Below are 17,677 nucleotides of genomic sequence, written 5' to 3'. Positions count from 1 at the left end.
AATTTGCCTAACACAAAATCCCAAATTATTCCCAATTAGATGAATGCAGATAGCTCCAGATCCAAGAGACCTGTGACTGCACACATGGAGCACCAAAAGCAGGTTTTTAGTAAATGTAAAGCCTTAACAAATCTCCCCAGACTTTTGAGATGCCATAGGATCTCACTGCTGCTTTAGTTTTTCTTCCTTTGACCTCCTTCTTCCCACAGGCCCTTAAGGGTCTTACAACAAGGGCAGTGGGGCTGTGGCACACAGAGAAGCTGTGGCTGCCCCTGGATCCCTGGCAGTGCCCAAGGCCAGGCTGGACAGGGCTTGGAGCAACCTGGGATGGTGGAAGGTGTCCCTGGCAGGTGGGATGAGGGGAAACCATCAACAGCACTAGCAACGATGAAGACAACTGGGAAATGTCTTGCAGTGTGGGGCCAGAACAGCACACAGCACTCGAGGGGCCTCTCCAGCCCAGGGGACAGGCACTGCCCTGCTCCTGCTGCCACGCCAGGCCTGGGACAGCCCAGGTGCCATTGGCCGCTTGCCCATCAGCTGCTGTCACCAGCGCCACCAAGGCCTTTCCTGGTGAGATCCAAAGCTGTTCAAGTGTCCAAAGGAGGGACCTGGGGCTGGGAAGGTCTGCAGGGCCACCGAGGAGCGGCTGAGGGCCCTGGGCTGGTACAGCACAGCACAGAGCAGAGGGCAGAGCTCAGGGAAGGAGGGAATGGATGGAGGGGAAGGTTTAGGTTGGAGAGCAGGGAAAGGTTCTTCCCCCAGAGGGTGCTGGCACTGCCCAGGCTGCCCAGGGAATGGGCACAGCCTGAGGCTGCCAGAGCTCCAGGAGCGTTGGGACAGCACTGCCAGGGATGCACAGGGTGGGATTGTTGGGGTGTCTGTGCAGGGACAGGGGTTGGACTGGATGATCCTTGTGGGTCCCTTCCTGCTCGGGACATTCCAGACCCCATGACATCCCAGATCCCATGACATCCCAGATCCCAGGACACTCCAGACCCCATGCCATCCCAGACACCAGGACATCCCATGACCCCATCCCCCCCACCCTCCTGCTCCCCTCGGACCCGCTGATGACGTCACCGCCCTCGCCGTGACGTCACTCTCCCGCCAGCCCCCCGGCCTGCTCCCAGCAGCCCCGCGCTCAAGATGGCGGCGCCGGGCGGCGGGCGGTGAGCGAGGGGCTGTCCCGGCCCCGGGCCGACATGACCTACACGGCCGAGCAGCTGGACGGGGTGCGGCGGTGAGCGGCAACGGGGGGCCGCGGGAGCCCCGGGGCGGCGGGGAGCCGGGGGGCGGAGCCCGGGGAAAGGGGGAGAGCGGGGAGCCCCGGGGTAACCCCGCGATCGCCCGCAGGATCAAGCGGTGCCGCGATTACTACGAGATCCTGGGGGTGAGCCGGGACGCCGGCGAGGAGGAGCTGAAGAGGGCGTACCGCAAGCTGGCCCTCAAGTTCCACCCCGACAAGAACCGCGCGCCCGGAGCCACCGAGGCCTTCAAAGGTGAGGGGCTGTGGGGCACCGTGAGGCCGAGGGGCCGCGCCGAGAGCCCTGCGGCAGCCGTGCCGGGCGGGGTTACGGGCACGGCAGCGTCCTCACTGAACCCCACTGCGGATCGGCAGGAGTTGCGTTACCATCTGCGAAATAAAACGTCTCCCTTAGAAACGACAGGATGTGTATGCCAGGTCACATTCCTACATACTTCTAAGGAACTTTACAAAGGCCTAGAGGGACAGGACACAGGGAATGGCTTCTACACTGACAGAGGGCAGCGTTAGATGTGATATTAGGGTGGGATTGTTCCCTGTGAGGGTAGGGAGGCCTTGGCACACAGAAGCTGTGGCTGCCTCATCCCTGGAAGTGTCCAAGGCCGACTTGGATGGGCCTTGGAGCAGCCTGGTGTAGGAGAAGGTGTCCCTGCCATGGCAGGCGATTGGGATGAGATGATCTTTAAGGTTCCTTCCACCCCAAACCATTCTGGGATTGCATGGTACTGCAGAAGGTTCAGAACTTCTGCACAGGAACTCACACTGCCTATGGAGAGTGGGGTGTTTGTCGTCAGTAACTGCTCTGTTTCATGAATAAATTTTTATATCTATATATATATGCAGGCATATGAAATGTAATCCAATATGTTGTGTCTGGAGTTCTCAGTCATGCAGCAGTCCTGTATTAGCAGTGTTACTGCCCAAACTCATATATATTTTCCCTCTCCATGCATCACAGCATGAGGAAAGCAAGTGATTCATTCATAGTCTGTTAAAATAAGGAGCTGTTGTTTGTTTGAGTTTTTTTGGGTTGTATTCCTCTGTGAACTTGTTCTGTCAAAGAAGATGATCCAAACACTTCTGAGTGGTTGGATGTGAGGTGTGAAATAGATGTGCCACACAGCTTCAGGAGCACCTCTGCCAGCAGGAAAAACTTGGGATATTGTCCCTCTGCATTTTAATTGGTCTGTGCAGTTATTAACTGTGTGTTAATTGTGTGTGGTATGTGGAGGTGCGCTCACACCAAAGATGCCTTTGGTTGAGCTGATAAAGTGTTTCACTCTCACCCAGTTTCTTGGCTGAAGGTAACTCTAACCTCAGTTTTACAAATATTTCAAGTATCTCCATGAACTTTAACACTTTTGTCTTTCTCCTGACATCAGTGACAGCGGGAAGTGGTTTCCATCACAGGTAACACCAGAGCTGTTACACATCTTTTACAAAAGTAACTCAGTCTTTGGTCAAGCACAAATTTCCTAGGCTTGTTGAGGGCTTTTTACTACTCCACTTGTGAAAGTGTGAGCTCTTGAAATGTAACACTGGTTTTCATTCCCTCTCCAGCAATAGGCAATGCTTTTGCAGTTCTGAGCAACCCTGAGAAACGACTGCGCTACGATGAGCTCGGGAGTGACCACGAGCATGTCAGCACTGGCCAGGCCAGGCACTACAATTACTACACAGAATTCGAAGCAGACATTACACCAGAAGAAATATTCAATGTGTTTTTTGGTGGGCACTTCCCTACAGGTCAGTACCTGTCTGCAGTGGTTCTGAAGGGCAGTGGACTGACTCTAACCCTGAGGGAATGGCTGGAGCTGGGCCAGGGCAGCTCAGGCTGGATATCAGGGAAAGGTTCTTCCCCCAGAGGGTGCTGGCACTGCCCAGGCTGCCCAGGGAATGGGCACAGCCTGAGGCTGCCAGAGCTCCAGGAGCACTTGGACAGCACTGCCAGGGATGCACAGGGTGGCATTGTTGGGGTGTCTGTGCAGGGCTGGGGTTGGACTGGGTGATCCTTGTGGGTTTTTCCAGCTCAGGATATTCTGTGATTCTGTAAACCATGAAGGAAGTTCAGTTTCCCTTGGGACTGTTCAGGGAGTTGATAATACATCTGAAAAGAGAAGAAACCTTTTCAGATTTGATTTCTGCCTTTATTTCCTGCATCATATGAAGCCAGCAATGGTGTAGAAGGTAAAACAGAGTGTGAATGGGAAAGGCTCAGAGGTATCTTTGATGGTTGACTTCAGAGGTCTTTTCCAACAATTCTTAACAATTCCATTGTTGGGTTGTACCTGAAGCACCTGACAGCATTCCAGGCCAGGATGGCCCAGCTCCTGGAGTTTTGGTCTCAGGGGAAACAGGAGCTCCTGTGTTGTAATGAAATTAGAGCCTGGGAGCTCAGCAAGTGCTGCCTGCCAGGAGAGGCTGGCAGTGGATGTGCAGGATCCAGTGACACAGCAGTGGAGCTGCACCTGTAGTAGCTCCATGCATGTCTCAATCCAGCCTTGGCTTTTGGATCTGTAGGCAAAATAGATCCTGCAAGATCAGTGGATTAAAAATAAATCTGAAAGGTGTAAGGACTTCAACGGCTCTCCTAGCAGCATCTAAGGAATTGCATTAGCGCTCCTGGGAACTTTTCACCTCCAAGGCCCACAAAAAGTGAAGTACACAGCAGTTACTACAGCCTGAAGACACAGACAAGTAGTTATTTACTGAACCTTGCTGCGAGTGGTGCATCTTGCACTTGCTCCCAAACTTGGATCAGTGGATATGCCAAGTGAGCCAACCCCAGCATGGTGTAATTCCAGCTGGAGTCTGCAGGTTTTCCATTTCTGACTGCAAGGAATTGCAGCTGGATGTGCCTTTTGTGGGACATTACTGTCATGGAATAGGCCTGAGGAGAAGAGGGATGCTTGGAGTTGAGGACAGGAAATTGAGGTGCTGTGGGAGGAGTTTGGGTAGTGGGCATGGCAGGTTTAACAGGGACACTGGCATGAAGGAGAAAATGGGGATTTTTACCAAAGCAGCAAAGAGTAAGAAAATAAAAACATAATTTCATGGCAGCAGGTGTTGGTATTAAACAAGAGTTTCCTCACTGGGCTTTTGGGGGCAAGTTTGTGGCTTTGTTTTTACTGAGCAGTTTTCCACTATGGATATTCAGTGGGAAAAGAGTAAAATTTAAAATGTTAAATGTGATTAAACTCAAAAGAGACTCCATGTGGCAGAGTGTTGCAGTTGTAATGAGTAGAGGCTACAAGTTCTTCTCATAAAAAATAAATGCACATGAAACAAAGGAAACTGCTGACAGAAATTCTCGGAGAAACTTAAAATTTGGGAAAACTTTTTTCTAGGCACCCCTACAAAAGCCATCCTTCTCTTCCCACACTTGCTGCTTCTTTTCACAGCTTGATAAAATCTGTCTAAGCAATGCTGAAGGATAGAAATAAACTTTCTTTTTTCCAAAAGAACCTTTCCTCCTTGGAGCCAGCCTGGCTCGGCTCGCTGTTGGAGCTCTGACTGCACGCATGCCTAGAGCTTGGAAAATCTTTGAACAAGCAGTGGAACAGAGGTTTTGACACAATTGCAGAGGTCACCTTTGCCCAGGTTTCTTGCAGAATTCTTTGGGAAACTCAAAAAAGGACAGGATAAGAGTATAAAATAATGTGACATCTTTCCTGGGGCTTAAAAATAGTTTTGCATTTCTGCTGTGATGATAAGCCATAGATTTCAATTTTCTAACACAAAGGCATTCTGAATTTCAAAAGAGGAGAGCACAGCTATTATTAAGATATTCATATGGTGATAAAATCAGATCCTGAGCTTCAAATTGAAGCAGCAAGTGCAATTCTTTCTTCATTTTAGATTTTTTAAAAATAAATCAACTGCATTCTGTGTGCAAGAAAGAAAATCCTGAATTGTTCCCTTTTTTTACTCCTTTTAAAAATCTCTTTCCTTATTATAAAATAATTAAGTGAAATTATTAATGGCTTGAAGGCAGAAGAATTAGAAATGAGGGTAGAAGACCACATGCAGTAATTATGGGAGGCCATAATTCATGGCCTGAGCCTGGTGAAGCAAATTCATTTTCCTGCCACAGCCTTGCGAGTGAATGTGACAAGAACAGCATTAAAATATGAGATACAATCATAAAAATCCGAACATGTTTCTGCAGCTTGATTTAAATTAAGATGGATTGGAGCACTTTGCCATTTCTCTGGTAGGCTTTTTGGAATAACATTGTGCTGTTGTTTAATTCTGAGGTGGTTTGTGCTTTTTACTCTCAGATCTCCCAGCTGTAATTCAGGCTGTGTAGTGTAAACGTGGATGATTAAATAGCAGCTGAGGAATCCAGGTGAGTACCAGCAAGGGGGTGAAAGGAGTGTGTCCTGGTTTCTTTTCCAGGGAATATCCACATGTTCTCCAATGTAGCCAGGGATGCTCACTATTACCCACGGAGGCACCGGACTGAGAGGGCATGGACACAGGAGCCAGAGGAGGAAGAGCACAGGCCACAGGTAGCCAGGAGGAGGGATCACTTCATCTTAAATATGTGAATATCTCAGCAGGGTGAGGGATTGTCTTCCAAAGGCAGGACAAACCTTCCCATGCCTGAGTGCTCAGTGTTTATCCTCAAGGGCTGCAGCCACAGTGGGTGTTTTCTTTGTCTCTGGATTGGCTTTTATGAATCACTGCTGTAAAAATACATTGTATTTATAGGATTACAGGCCCTCCAGTTCCTGTCACTGAGGGGTTTGATGCTGCTTGCTTTTTACAAGCTCCAATGCTTGGTAATCCAACAACAATTGGGACTGGTAATGGATATGGAAGTACTGGCTTGTCCTCAAGGTGTATTTAATCCTTCAGTAAATTTGCACCCAGGTGCTGCACAGGACTATTCCAGCTGGGACAGGATGGGTCTGGGATACATTTTTGCCAACTGAGACCTCCAGATGGAACACAAGATGTCCTTTGCTGTCAGTGCACATACACACCTGCCACCCGCCTTGGCAAAATCTTCCTCCGGAGACAGTCTGTTAACCTCCAGGGATCATTCTCCAAGGAAGATGAATTTTTCCTTTTGAGTGTCTTAGTCAGGCTCTGAAAAAAAACCCTCATGAACCTGACAGACAGCTAAGCTGGGGCAAGTGAATCCAGCCCCTGACTTCTGGAAAAACACTGAGGGGCTGGAGAGTGTCCAGGGAAGGGGCTGGAGCACCAGGAGCAGCTGAGGGAGCTGGGAAAGGAGCTCAGCCTGGAGCAAAGGAGGCTCAGGGGGACCTTGTGGCTCTGCACAGCTGCTGCCAGGAGGGGACAGCCAGGGGGTCAGGCTGTGCTCCAGGGAACAGGGACAGCAGGAGAGGGGACAGCCTCAGGCTGGGCCAGGGGAGGCTCAGCTTGGACAGCAGCAGGAATTTCTCCATGGAAAGGGTGCTCAGGCCTTGGCAGGAGCTGCCCAGGGAGGTTTGGAGTGCTCATCCCTGGAGGTGTCCAAGGAAGGGTTGGAGGTGGCACTGAGTGCTCTGGGCTGGGGACAAGGTGGGCATTGGGCACAGCTTGGACTCGATGGTCTGGGAGGGCTTTTCTAACCTCAATAATTCTGTGATTCTGTGAATCCCACCTACTGCTACATCAAGAACCTTTGTTTCCATCCCAGGGCAGAGGGCAAAGCCTAAACAGCTGCATGTGATACTTTCCTCTGGATGAGAAAAGGAATTTTAGAAGCCAGTTCAGAAAGAAATTGAAGAGCAGAAGGAAAGATCAGTGTTTTCTCTTTGATACTATTTCCATTCTTTTGTTCTGCTAAATTAATCCAAACAAAAGCCCAAGTGCTTGCATCCTGTCTGAAGTTACACTTCGTGTGAGCTCTTAACCCTTTACTGCTCAGCCATGAAATGCAGTGCTTGAGCAGAGGCTGAGATCTTTACAACAGGGAGCAAGCTTCAGAGGGTTCAGGAAAGCCCCTGTGCAGGTGTAGACACGCAGGAATTGCAGGGTGTTCCTGCAGGTTGCATTGTCAGCTGGGCACTGACTGACTGTGGGCACTGTGAAGGAAGGGGCAGAGCAAAAGATAATGGAAAGAAAATGGTGTTCAGTAGGGTTCTGATATTATTAATAAAGGATTATTTATTAATAAGAAATTAATTATGTAGAAATTACAATGTTACCCCTCTCAAAATCCCAGAGTACTTCCTCTTTTCTTCTAAGGCTCCATGTAACACATTGTTGATCTGTGATTGATAGCCTGGCTTCTGTGAACAGATGTCTTTTTCCATCTCTTTATTTTCTTGACTGCTAATCCTTGTACTTTTCAGAATTCATATTCTGCATTTATCCAGTTGATGCCAGTTTTCATCATTATAATAGTGTCAGTTATAACACAGCTGATGGCCACCAACCCACCCTACAGCTTATTCTACAAATCGTAAGTCCTTTAAAAACCACATTTTTCTGCTGTTGCTGTTTGCAGTATGGAGGCAATTGAAGTTGGATTTGATAGCAAAATGCATGTTAGTGTTCTGGTCTTTCTAGCAAGTGTTATCAATTTGTAAATAAGGAAATACCAACAGTTTGCACTGGTGAGTTCTAAGCACTCTCCCTGTGAAGTTACCTGTGGGGAGCTTTAGTGCACAGGGTGCTGAACAAAGAGAGGCACTGGGGCAGAAATCTTCCTCAGCTGGTGTAAAATGGTTTTGTACAGTGAAACAGGATGGGGAATGTGGGTGTAGATCAGCCTCTGCTCTGCCCAGCCCCCAGAATCTGGACCACCACTGACCTTCCTCTGGAAAGCAATTAAAAAATGAAGCCTGTGGTTTGCACTATAAATCCAAATCTTTTCTGGAGCATGGATTCCACTGGAAGCTCCACAAATCATTGAAGCCTTGAATGCCCTGGTTTAACTTCTGTAGAGAAGCAGGACCCCAGTGGGCTCTGGGAGCAGAAGGACCCCAGCAGAACTGCTGTACTGGGAGCTGTGGGGCAGAGGAAAACCCATGTGCTCCTCTCACATCCAGTGCTGCAGGAGGGAAAGAGCTGACCTGGGCTGGCCCTTCCTGAAGGAGTGGGATTGGCAGGTTTGGGGCAACCAGCAGAGTGTTCCAAACATTCCCCTTGCTCCCCTCTAGGAGTAAAACTGCTCAGGTCCAGCCTTCCCCTCCTCTCTGTCAGAGCAGCCCAACACCCCTCATCATTTTACCACACGATGTCAGTGTGAGGCCCTCAGAAAAGAACAGGAGGGTGGTTGTTTTTAGGGTGGTATTTTTTCCAGGGAGTGTTTTTGCTATCTGCCAGTCCCATGTGAAACCTCCCACACTGCCCCCACAGCAGCTGATCTGCTTTCCTTCACTACCTCCCCTTCTCCTGGGGATGTGAGATAGGCAGGCCTGAGCCTGGTACAGAGTTAGGCTATTTCTCTAAATCACAGCCTTAAAACAACTAAACAGCCTGAAAACTAAAATTGTGGACAACTGAGACACAGGGAGAGAAGGAAAAGAGGAGTCCAGGAAAAAGGGGCAAACAGGATTCCTTTGAGTAGAGTGTAACCTTTGTGTTTTGGCTGCCTGCCTCTCTCTGTGGGCAATGATTTGAGCAAAGGCCTGGGTATCTTTGCTCAAATAAGGAAATTGAAGTGTGGTTTAAGCCAGTGACTGTGTCAGAGGGGCAGATTCTTCCCACAGGGTATTTTCCATGCTATTCTATGCCTCTTTTTGCTTACTGATGATTATAAAACCCTGAAGAAAAGCATAACTAGAATCTCCCCTGCTAAGTTTTATTTCTACTAAAGGATCCAAAAAGTGGTGAAATCCAGATCCAGTTGCATTGTGCCCTAAGTTTTTATAATCTTTCCCTTTGTAATCAATCCCTGTGGATTTCTGGAGCGAGCTTGCCAGAAATCACCAGCAAACAGAAGAAAGTGTCTGCAGAGTTCATAGATAAAAATCTGCTCTTATGTTTTAGAAGTGTCTTGACTGAACTGTTGGGAACAAAGATGGTATTTAGAAGGAACAGTGTGGATATCTCCACATCTGGGATTTTTTCCTGTGGTTTTAGCAGGAGGGTGGATTCTGTTTGTACTGCACATCTTGCTGTGCCTGAGACTTGTAATTTCCTGACTGGATGGTTGAGGGAGCCATAATCCTGCAGAAATGAGCTGTACAAACATTGCTGTAAATACTGTCCTCTGGAAATGCTAATATGGAGGAACAACTCCTGATTTCTTGAGATCTGAGCTGCTGCAACATCTGATTTCTCCCTGCTGTTCCCACAGGTCCATAGGCCACGTTGTCAGCAGAGAAACAGAGAACTTGCAGGTGCCTTACTATGTTGATAAGAACTTTGAAAAGAATTATCAAGGAGCAGAACTTCAAGAGCTTGAGAAAACAGTTGAAAAAGATTACATAGACTATATTCAGACCAGCTGCTGGAAGGAGAAACAGCAAAGTAAGTTATTTCTGTCTCAAGTGCGTTTCAGGGGCTGGGTAGTGGCTGTGCTTCACAAAGCTCTGCTGTTCTTAGTTCTAGTTTCCAATCCTTGTAACATCTCAACCTTGCACTGGTTTGAGGTGTCTCACATCTGCTCTTAACACTGAATTTGCTATTCTGGAGATCTGTCAAAATACATTTTAAGTGATTCTGAGAGACAAGTGGAAAGTAGAGTTCACCATTTGAGACACTTTTTTCCGCTCGGTTTTTATGCTCGAATAACTCCTAGTGATATTTTAAACATACAGCCCACCGCATTTATCTAATCCTGACAGATTGTTAGGCTGGAAAAGATCTTGAGGCATCACCTATTCCACATTTCCTTTGCTGGGGCAGAATCAGTTTTGCTTTGACTGGCTTCACAAGAGGTTTCTGTAATGTTTTCCTTAAAATTTCCCCAGGAGAGTCCGGAGCATGTCCAGGTGCTCTTGGCTCTTTTGCAGTGGGCTGTGTTCCTGATATTAGTTTACAGAGCATGCTTCTGTGGTTTGGGTGTTATTTGCATTTTCTATCTTTAGATGAGTTGGAGATTATGTTTTTCACCATTTTCAAGGCTTCTAAAAACAAGAATTGAATGCAGAAAGGGAGAACACAGATGTGAGCATTCAAAGTCTGTATTCTCTCTCAGCCCGGAGTGACTCAGTGGCACAAAAAAGGGCATGTTAAGTGCATATTTTAAGGCATGTTAACCCCATATTTTATTACTTGTTAATTGCTATTAATCTGGTTCATTGAAGAGACAGCAAATCCTTGCTGCTTGCAGAATGGTAAGAAATAACAGAAATGAAATTACTGGGAGTAGCTTAGGCTGGGATGTTGTGACTGATTTCATTCACCTATAGAACTCATCACCTTCAAATGACTCAACACCAAGTAGTGCTGTGTGAAGCTGGAATCAGTTGTGTCTGTGTGAATGCTGAGTAGCAGCAGACAAACTGCTTTCACACTCTGGTAGGGATTTTAAATTGCTCTGTGCAGAACAGTCCTCAGCACACTGCTAAAAAAGTGCTTTTGCATTTGTTTTCAGTTTCTTGATCAATTGCATCATTGTGGAAACACACAGTTTGTCTAAACAAACTCATTTAATCCTACAGGAACAGTGTTGCTAACTCCAAACTCTTGACAGGTTTTTGATGGGAAGGCTTGTTTTGGCTTATTTTACATGAAAGTTACCAATCCTGCTTTTAAAGAGAAATAAAAATATGTAGGCTCTGAAGTTAAAAAGGAAAAGAACACATAATTATAAGACCATAAAAGTCTTGAAGTTTTTGGTGTGTTTGATTTGTGAACTTTGAGTATCTGTGGCTGGCAGGAGCAGCCTCTGGGCATAAACTGGCTGTTAATACTCAAAAATGTAGGCTTGCTACAGGGAGAGGGTTTATTTCTTAGAGAAAAACGCCTTTAACTGACCTTGTGCAACTGCAAGTCACCACATTGTCTCTTTCACAGACACCTGGAGCTGAGGAGAGCCCATCCCCAAAGAGGGAGACAGGGTTTGTGTGTCTGAGAGAGCCCAGTAGTCAGAGAGTGGAGATGATCCAGCGTGGAATGCCAAGTGCCTGCCAAACCATGCTCCTCCAGAGCTTTGTACACTTAGGGGTTGTATTAGTCACCATCTGCAAATACATTTCCAACAGCCACAATTAGCATAGCCTGAGGACACCACTGTCATTAAAACTAACCATTTTCAGAGTGCTTCCCATCCAGGCCAGCCAGCAGGTGAGGAGCACAGCTGAGAGTGGGCTGACCTTAGGACAGTTGGACAGTCATGTTTGTAAAAATAAACTCTGATTATGGGTTGGAGTGCTGGGGAAAAGTTCTGGAGATGCTCAGGCAGTTCTTAGTCAGCTGTTGCTCCACAGTGTTGGTCCCTTAATCCTTGTTGAAGTGTTGGACTTGATGTGATGAGCTTTTTGTTAGTTGAATGTCTATTAATAGTATACTTGTGTTGACTGAGGGCACATTTCCCTTGAGCACCAGCAAAATGGACAGAGATGAGTTGTTCAGGAGCAGTTTGGTTTTTCAAGTCCTTGATTTTATGACTTGAAGAGTGTTACCTGGTGTCCAACAACCTTAAGGAAAACCTTAAAGTAATGGATTGGTTGGTACCTTGGTCAGCCAGTCAGTTTTATAGTGCTGCACCAAACAGCTCCTCAGCAGAGCAGTGTGTGAAGGTTGGATGTGCTGTGGGTTTGGGTCTTCTGAAATCTTTGGAACAGTTAAGTTCAAAAAGCACATCCCAGGTTTTTACAGGAAATGGTTCAGCTGGGATGGCACAATTGTAAAGTGAGGCTGCAAGGAGCTCAGGGTCACAAAGAGGTGACTGAAAACAGAATCAGGATAAGTATCAGAATCCCAGAATGGTTTGGGTTGGAAGGGACCTTGAACCTCATCCCATTCCACCCCTGCCATGGCAGGGACACCTTCCACCATCCCAGGCTGCTCCAAGTCCTGTCCAGCCTGGCCTTGGACACTGCCAGGGATCCAGGGGCAGCCACAGCTTCTCTGGGCACCCTGTGCCAGGGCCTGCCCACCCTCACAGGGAAAAACTTCTGCATATCCAATGTAAGTATAGTTGGAATTCAATATTTTAGGACCTCCTTGAAGACAAAACTCCAAAGGAGCTACTCTATAAAAGATTGAAACCCACAAAGAGCAAATGTGATGGAATGAACACTGTCAAAACTGAAGGGATTAATTTTCCCAATTGGATAAGTGTAAACTGAAATTCTCCACTGCACAACTCCAGGGACTCTGGGCTCAGGGACAATTACCTGAGCCTGGTTTTGCTGCAGGCTCGACAAGGCTGTGTCCAGCACTGCTTGAGTGGCATTTTGGTCATAAACCTGTAAATGGATTCGTGCTCTAAAATGAACTGTTCCTGCCTGTCAGTTTGTGAAGCTTTTCAGTGAGTGGGAGGAGGGTTAAATGGCTTTAAATTTCAGTGGGACAGGGACAGAGGGCATAAGGCATGAAAGGATCTATTGAAGTTCTTTCCACTCTGAATAATCTTGTAAAATGAGGGGCTTGTAAGGTGTATAAAAGCTCTTTGAAAAATTAAGTGTCATCAGGTAGCCTGTGCTTACGGAGATGTTGACCTTTTCAAAAGTAAATTACTGCTGTTCTCCTCGGTGCATCTAATCCTGCAGCCAAATTATTCTTCAGGGAGAAACCTGTATTAAGACTTCCTCAGCTAATCAGCAGAAGAAACTTCTCTGAATTACTGGGGGGAAATAATTTAAACAATGGATTATTTCAGTTTTATGTTGCTTTTGGAGAAGAAGTGGAACAAAATGGAAAGTACATTTGAGATTGTTAATGAAAGGGCAGGGAGGCCTTTCACACGAGTCCCTTGGGTAGCTGTTCACCTCCCTGGATTTAATACCCACCAAAATTAAAAGTGCCACAAGGATAACAAAGCACTGAGAAACAGTTCTTTAAAGGAGGCTTACGGCTTCGTCCTAATACTTTTTTTTTTCATCTTTCAGAGTCTGATTTGTCAAATTTGGCCAAGCTCTACAGAGATGAGCGGTTAAAACAGAAAGCAGAGTCCCTGAAACTTGAGCACTGTGAGAAGCTCTCCAGTCTGATTGGGATGCATAAAGGGGGCTGACCAGGACGCACACTTCCGTAGTTCTATTTATTGCTGTTTTAACTTATGTTTTTATTTTCCTTTGTATGAAAAGGGAAGGAGTCTGTTGTAAAGAGTGGATATTGAAGTCCTTCTGCAGGTAGTGCAGAGAGGGACCAGCACGAGCTGCAGGGCTGCTGTTTGCTGTAATATATCCTGTACATTAGATTTGGTTCCAAGGACCAGTGGCACTTTGTAAATTAATTCCCCAGGACACGCTCTGAGTTTGGAACTCATCTGCGTGGGTGGTTTGTCTGCCATCCAGACTTTGTGTGCTTCCCAGGAGAGCAGGCACCTCTCAGCTTTCCGTGTTTTCTATGGACCTGCAGCTCCCTGGATCCCCGAGCAGTGCTGGGGAAGCTGGCTGTTCCATTCTGGATTTTATCTGCACTCTTCCCCAGCTCTTCCAGGGCCCTGCTTTTTCCAGTACAGTTCTCATGTAGCACATTTTTAATCTGTTGAGCAGCTATGAATGTTTCACTGTAGACATAATATTGCAAAGAAAAAGATCCATGTGGCAATGTCTGTCCTGTTTTTTCTTGATCCTTCTTTACACAGCCAGGCCTTGAAGAGCAAGTTGAGGCTGGGTTGTCCTCATGAGCAGCAGAGGAGTGTTAGACCAGTGTTGCTCCAGTTGGGCATCATTAAGCCCCGGGCCAGTTTGGCATGTGCCACACGTGGAATGACCTGCTCTTCCAGGGAATGCCTGCCCAGGATGGGGGGCTCCCCTCTGACCTTGGGAATGTGAGTCAGTGACACCTGACTGAGCAAGGCTCTGCTGTTGCCACATTCCTGAAACTTGAGTCACACAGGATTCACAGGTGGCCTTGGCTGAAACCTAGGGAGCAAATGTGCAAAAGCTTGGGAAATGCCAGGATTAAACCTGCCTTTCAAGCTTGGACTGTCCATGTGCTGGGCGCTGGTGCAGTGGTGTGTGAGACCCCTGGGATGGAACTGGGAATGTTGGCACCACAGTGTGTCCCCTCCACATCCCTGTCCCATACAACCCGGGGAGACTGGGTGGCAAACAAAGCTGGGAGCTGCAGGAAAAGCAGTTTTTCTGGGGGTCTGCAGTGGGGTGTGAGGTTGGAGGCCTGGTGCTCCTGCACACAGGCCCTAAACATCCCAGCTCCTATCCCAGGGAGGAGAGCATTCCAGGTACAGCAACAGTGCTGTGGTGGTGTGTCGTAAAATGAAAAAAACAACATGGTTTAGACTCCAAATGGCATTTTTGTGTTAACATTTGTGGCCCATTTGTAGGAAACCTTGTAGGAACCCATGGGGGAGTTGAGTTGAATTTGTTGTGCACCTGGGACAGGAAGAGCACCGATGAAAAGGGCATTTTGAGGGGGTTGGTGTGGAACATATTTAGTGCCAGAGTTTAAGGACAAGAATGGGTGATCACTCCAAGTTGGTGGCTTGCAGAGCAGGCAGTCTTAATTCTGGTATTTCCCACTCTGGAGCACATGAGTGTGTACAAAAAGTGAAAATAATGTTGCTTTTTATATATTAAATAGCCTGTAGAATATATTAGAAATCTATTAAAGTGGTTGGACTTTGTTCCAGGGTTGGTATCTTCCCTGTCATTCCTGTGTGAGTGTAGAGGGATACAGGTAGGGAGACCAAATCCAGTGACTCCCTGGACTCACAACGTCCTGCACAGAGCTTGAACTCCTCCACAGCATTTTGCACTGAAACCAGATTGTACCTTTCATCCAAAGATCTTGAGTACTTGATGGAGGTAGGAGACCTCCTGTGGGAAGCACAATCAGCTAGGAAATGCAGGAGGGAGGTAAAAACATCCCCCAAAGCAATAAGTGTTCTTTATTCCTAACCAGGGGTGGTCAGGGTGCTGGTCCCGCTGTGTGCTGTGAGGGAGGGCGTGTGGCTCAGAGCCTCTGCGGTGACAGAGGACAAGCCGTGTTTGTACAGTGCTCCACAGGGAAAAGGAGAATCCTCTCTGGAGCCCGAGGTGTGGAAATGGCATCGCTGTCCTTCTCCAAAGGGTACTTGGGATTCTTGTTCGCGGGGCTCTGACTGGAGGAAAGGATGTTCCTGGGTGGCTCAGAGCACCAAGCACTTGCACATGGGTTCGTGTGTGTGTATATATTTATTTATTTATTTTTAAATTAAAGACGTGACATCGCTGTGCCTGTCCGTGGTGGTCCGAGGCTGGCCGAAGGGAGGGCGGGCTGGGGTGGCACCGGGAGCGGTGGGGACAGGGCTAGGGGCTGGGGGAAGGCGGCTGCCATCTGCCGCGGGGTGCGGGACACGGCGGAGGCTTTGGGCTGCCGCCAGCCGCGGGCGGTACCGGACCGGGACCGGAATGGGGATCGGGGACCGGGATCAGGGATCGGGATGGGGATCAGGGATCGGGATCGGATCGGGATGGGGATCAGGGATCGGAATCGGATCGGGATGGGGATCAGGAATCGGGATCAGGGATCAGGGACTGAGGAGCAGCGGGAGCTCGGGGCGGGGTCACCGCGTGGGCGGGGTCATCGTGTGGGCGGGGTCATCGTGTGGGCGGAGTCATCGTGTGGGCGGGGGCACCGTGTGCCAGTTGCCTTGGGGGCGGGGTCTGTGCAGGCCCCGCCCCGCGATCTGCACGTGACGTGGGACCAGTCGGGAACGTGACAGGGACTGGGAACGGGACAGGGAACTGGGAACGGGACAGGGAACTGGGAACGGGACAGGGAACTGGGAACGGGACAGGGAACTGGGAACGGGACAGGGAACTGGGAACGGGACAGGGGACAGGGAATGGGATAGGGGCTGGGCACGGGACAGGGGCTGGGAACGGGACAGGGGCTGGGAACGGGACAGGGAACTGGGAACGGGACAGGGACTGGGAACGGGACAGGGACTGGGAATGGGACAGGGAACTGGGAACGGGACAGGGACAGAGGACAGGGAATGGGATAGGGGCTTGGAATGGGACGGGCTGGGAATGGGACAGGGAACGGAAAGGGACAAGGGGCTGGGAACGGGACAGGGAGCTGGGAGCAGGGCAGGAGCCTGGGAGCGGGGCTGGCCCCTGTCACAGCACCGTGTGGCCGCAGGACGCTCCTGCTCTGCCGCGTCCCAGCCCAGCCCCGCACTCCGGCCCGTGGCACTCACAGCCCTGGCAGCTGCTCGGGCATCGCCCCTGTGCCACAGCCACCGGCGCGGCGGTGCCGTGGGGAGCAGGGCAGCCCTGTGACACCGCGGCACGGGCGGCAGGCGGTTGGGTCCCTGTGTCACACAGCACTGGGGTGTCCCAGTGCCTGAGCTCTACCGGGGCTGCTGCGTGTCCTGCATGCCGAGATCCCTCCTGAGCCCCAGAGGCAGCTCTGAAAACCTCTGCCAAGCTGGGCCGGTGTTTCCTGCTCCTCCGGAGTTGCAAAAAGTAGCTCCAGCGTGGGAGAGGCACATCCTGCTTTCGGCAGCTGCCAGCAGCCTTCCTCCTCCTCCTCTTCCTCCTCCTCCTCCTCGCTGCCCGTGCCAGGCTCACCAGCACTGAGGTGAGCACGCAGCGAGCTGGCACGAAATCCAGGTTAATAAGCAAATGCAGTGGTGAGGCTGCAGGCGGTATCATGCTGGCTTAAACATAAATCACAGTTTAATTAGCACGTCTGGCTCAGCCGGGGTCCACCCGCTGTTCTGTAACGTGTTTGTGCCCCACAGGCTGCTCCCACGCACAGCCCCACCTGCTTTGGGTGGTGGGAGATGCTGGTTGGGTTTCATTTGGCAGGAGGACCCCGGGGGGCTCTCCATGGCCTCCAAACCGAGGGGGGATGAACCCCAGGACCAGGAGGAGCAGGTGCAGCTGCTGGAGCGTGACCTTGCTTGGCAGGCTGCTGGCAGCCTGGGGCTGCAGCCAGGGCACAGGGACAGCAATGCCCAGCAAGTCCTGCTGCACTCCCACAGCACCCCAGACGGGTTGTTCATGGCATCACTGGGATCACAGAATCACACACTGGTTTGGGTTGGGAAAAAGCCCAAAGACCATCCCATTCCACTCCCTGCCACGGGCAGGGACACCTCCCACTAGCCCAAGTTGCCCCAAGTCCAACCTGGCCTTGGACACTGCCAGGGATCCAGGGGCAGCCACAGCTTCTCTGGGCACCCTGTGCCAGGGCCTGCCCACCCTCACAGGGAAGGATTTCTTCCCAATATTCCGTCTATCCCTGCCCTCTGGCAGTGGGAAGCCATTCCCTGTGTCCTGTCCCTCCATCCCTTGTCTCCAGTCCCTCTCCAGCTCTCCTGGAGCCCCTTTAGGCCCTGGCAGGGGCTCTAAGGTCTCCCTGGAGACTTCTGTTGTC

At 49.5% G+C, this 17,677-nt stretch overlaps 1 protein-coding gene across 1 annotated transcript; it reads left to right on the top strand.

The window, feature by feature from the left end:
* The first annotated feature begins 1,094 nt into the window (after positions 1-1,094).
* Positions 1,095-15,520, top strand: DNAJC18 (DnaJ heat shock protein family (Hsp40) member C18). Its single transcript, XM_085073251.1, has 7 exons — positions 1,095-1,243; positions 1,357-1,502; positions 2,828-3,013; positions 5,666-5,778; positions 7,576-7,685; positions 9,528-9,700; positions 13,231-15,520. Exons 1-7 carry the CDS (start codon positions 1,206-1,208, stop codon positions 13,353-13,355), a joined length of 891 nt encoding a protein of 296 aa, XP_084929377.1. The 5' UTR covers positions 1,095-1,205; the 3' UTR covers positions 13,356-15,520.
* The last annotated feature ends 2,157 nt before the right edge of the window (positions 15,521-17,677 follow it).

Source organism: Lichenostomus cassidix, chromosome 13 (genome assembly GCF_008360975.1).
Source record: "Lichenostomus cassidix isolate B80296 chromosome 13, HeHo_3.0, whole genome shotgun sequence".
Taxonomy (NCBI): domain Eukaryota; kingdom Metazoa; phylum Chordata; class Aves; order Passeriformes; family Meliphagidae; genus Lichenostomus; species Lichenostomus cassidix.
The sequence above is the reverse complement of the archived record's forward strand: the minus strand, read 5'-3'. Positions and strand labels throughout refer to the sequence as shown.

What these genes read in the sequence shown, in the direction of transcription:
- DNAJC18 (XM_085073251.1), top strand. Translation starts at nt 1,206, where the DNA reads ATGACCTACACGGCCGAGCAGCTGGACGGGGTGCGGCG. An exon ending in AGCCACCGAGGCCTTCAAAG is followed by an intron (nt 1,503 to 2,827) that starts GTGAGGGGCTGT and finishes TTCCCTCTCCAG; the next exon opens with CAATAGGCAATGCTTTTGCA. An exon ending in TGGTGGGCACTTCCCTACAG is followed by an intron (nt 3,014 to 5,665) that starts GTCAGTACCTGT and finishes TTTCTTTTCCAG; the next exon opens with GGAATATCCACATGTTCTCC.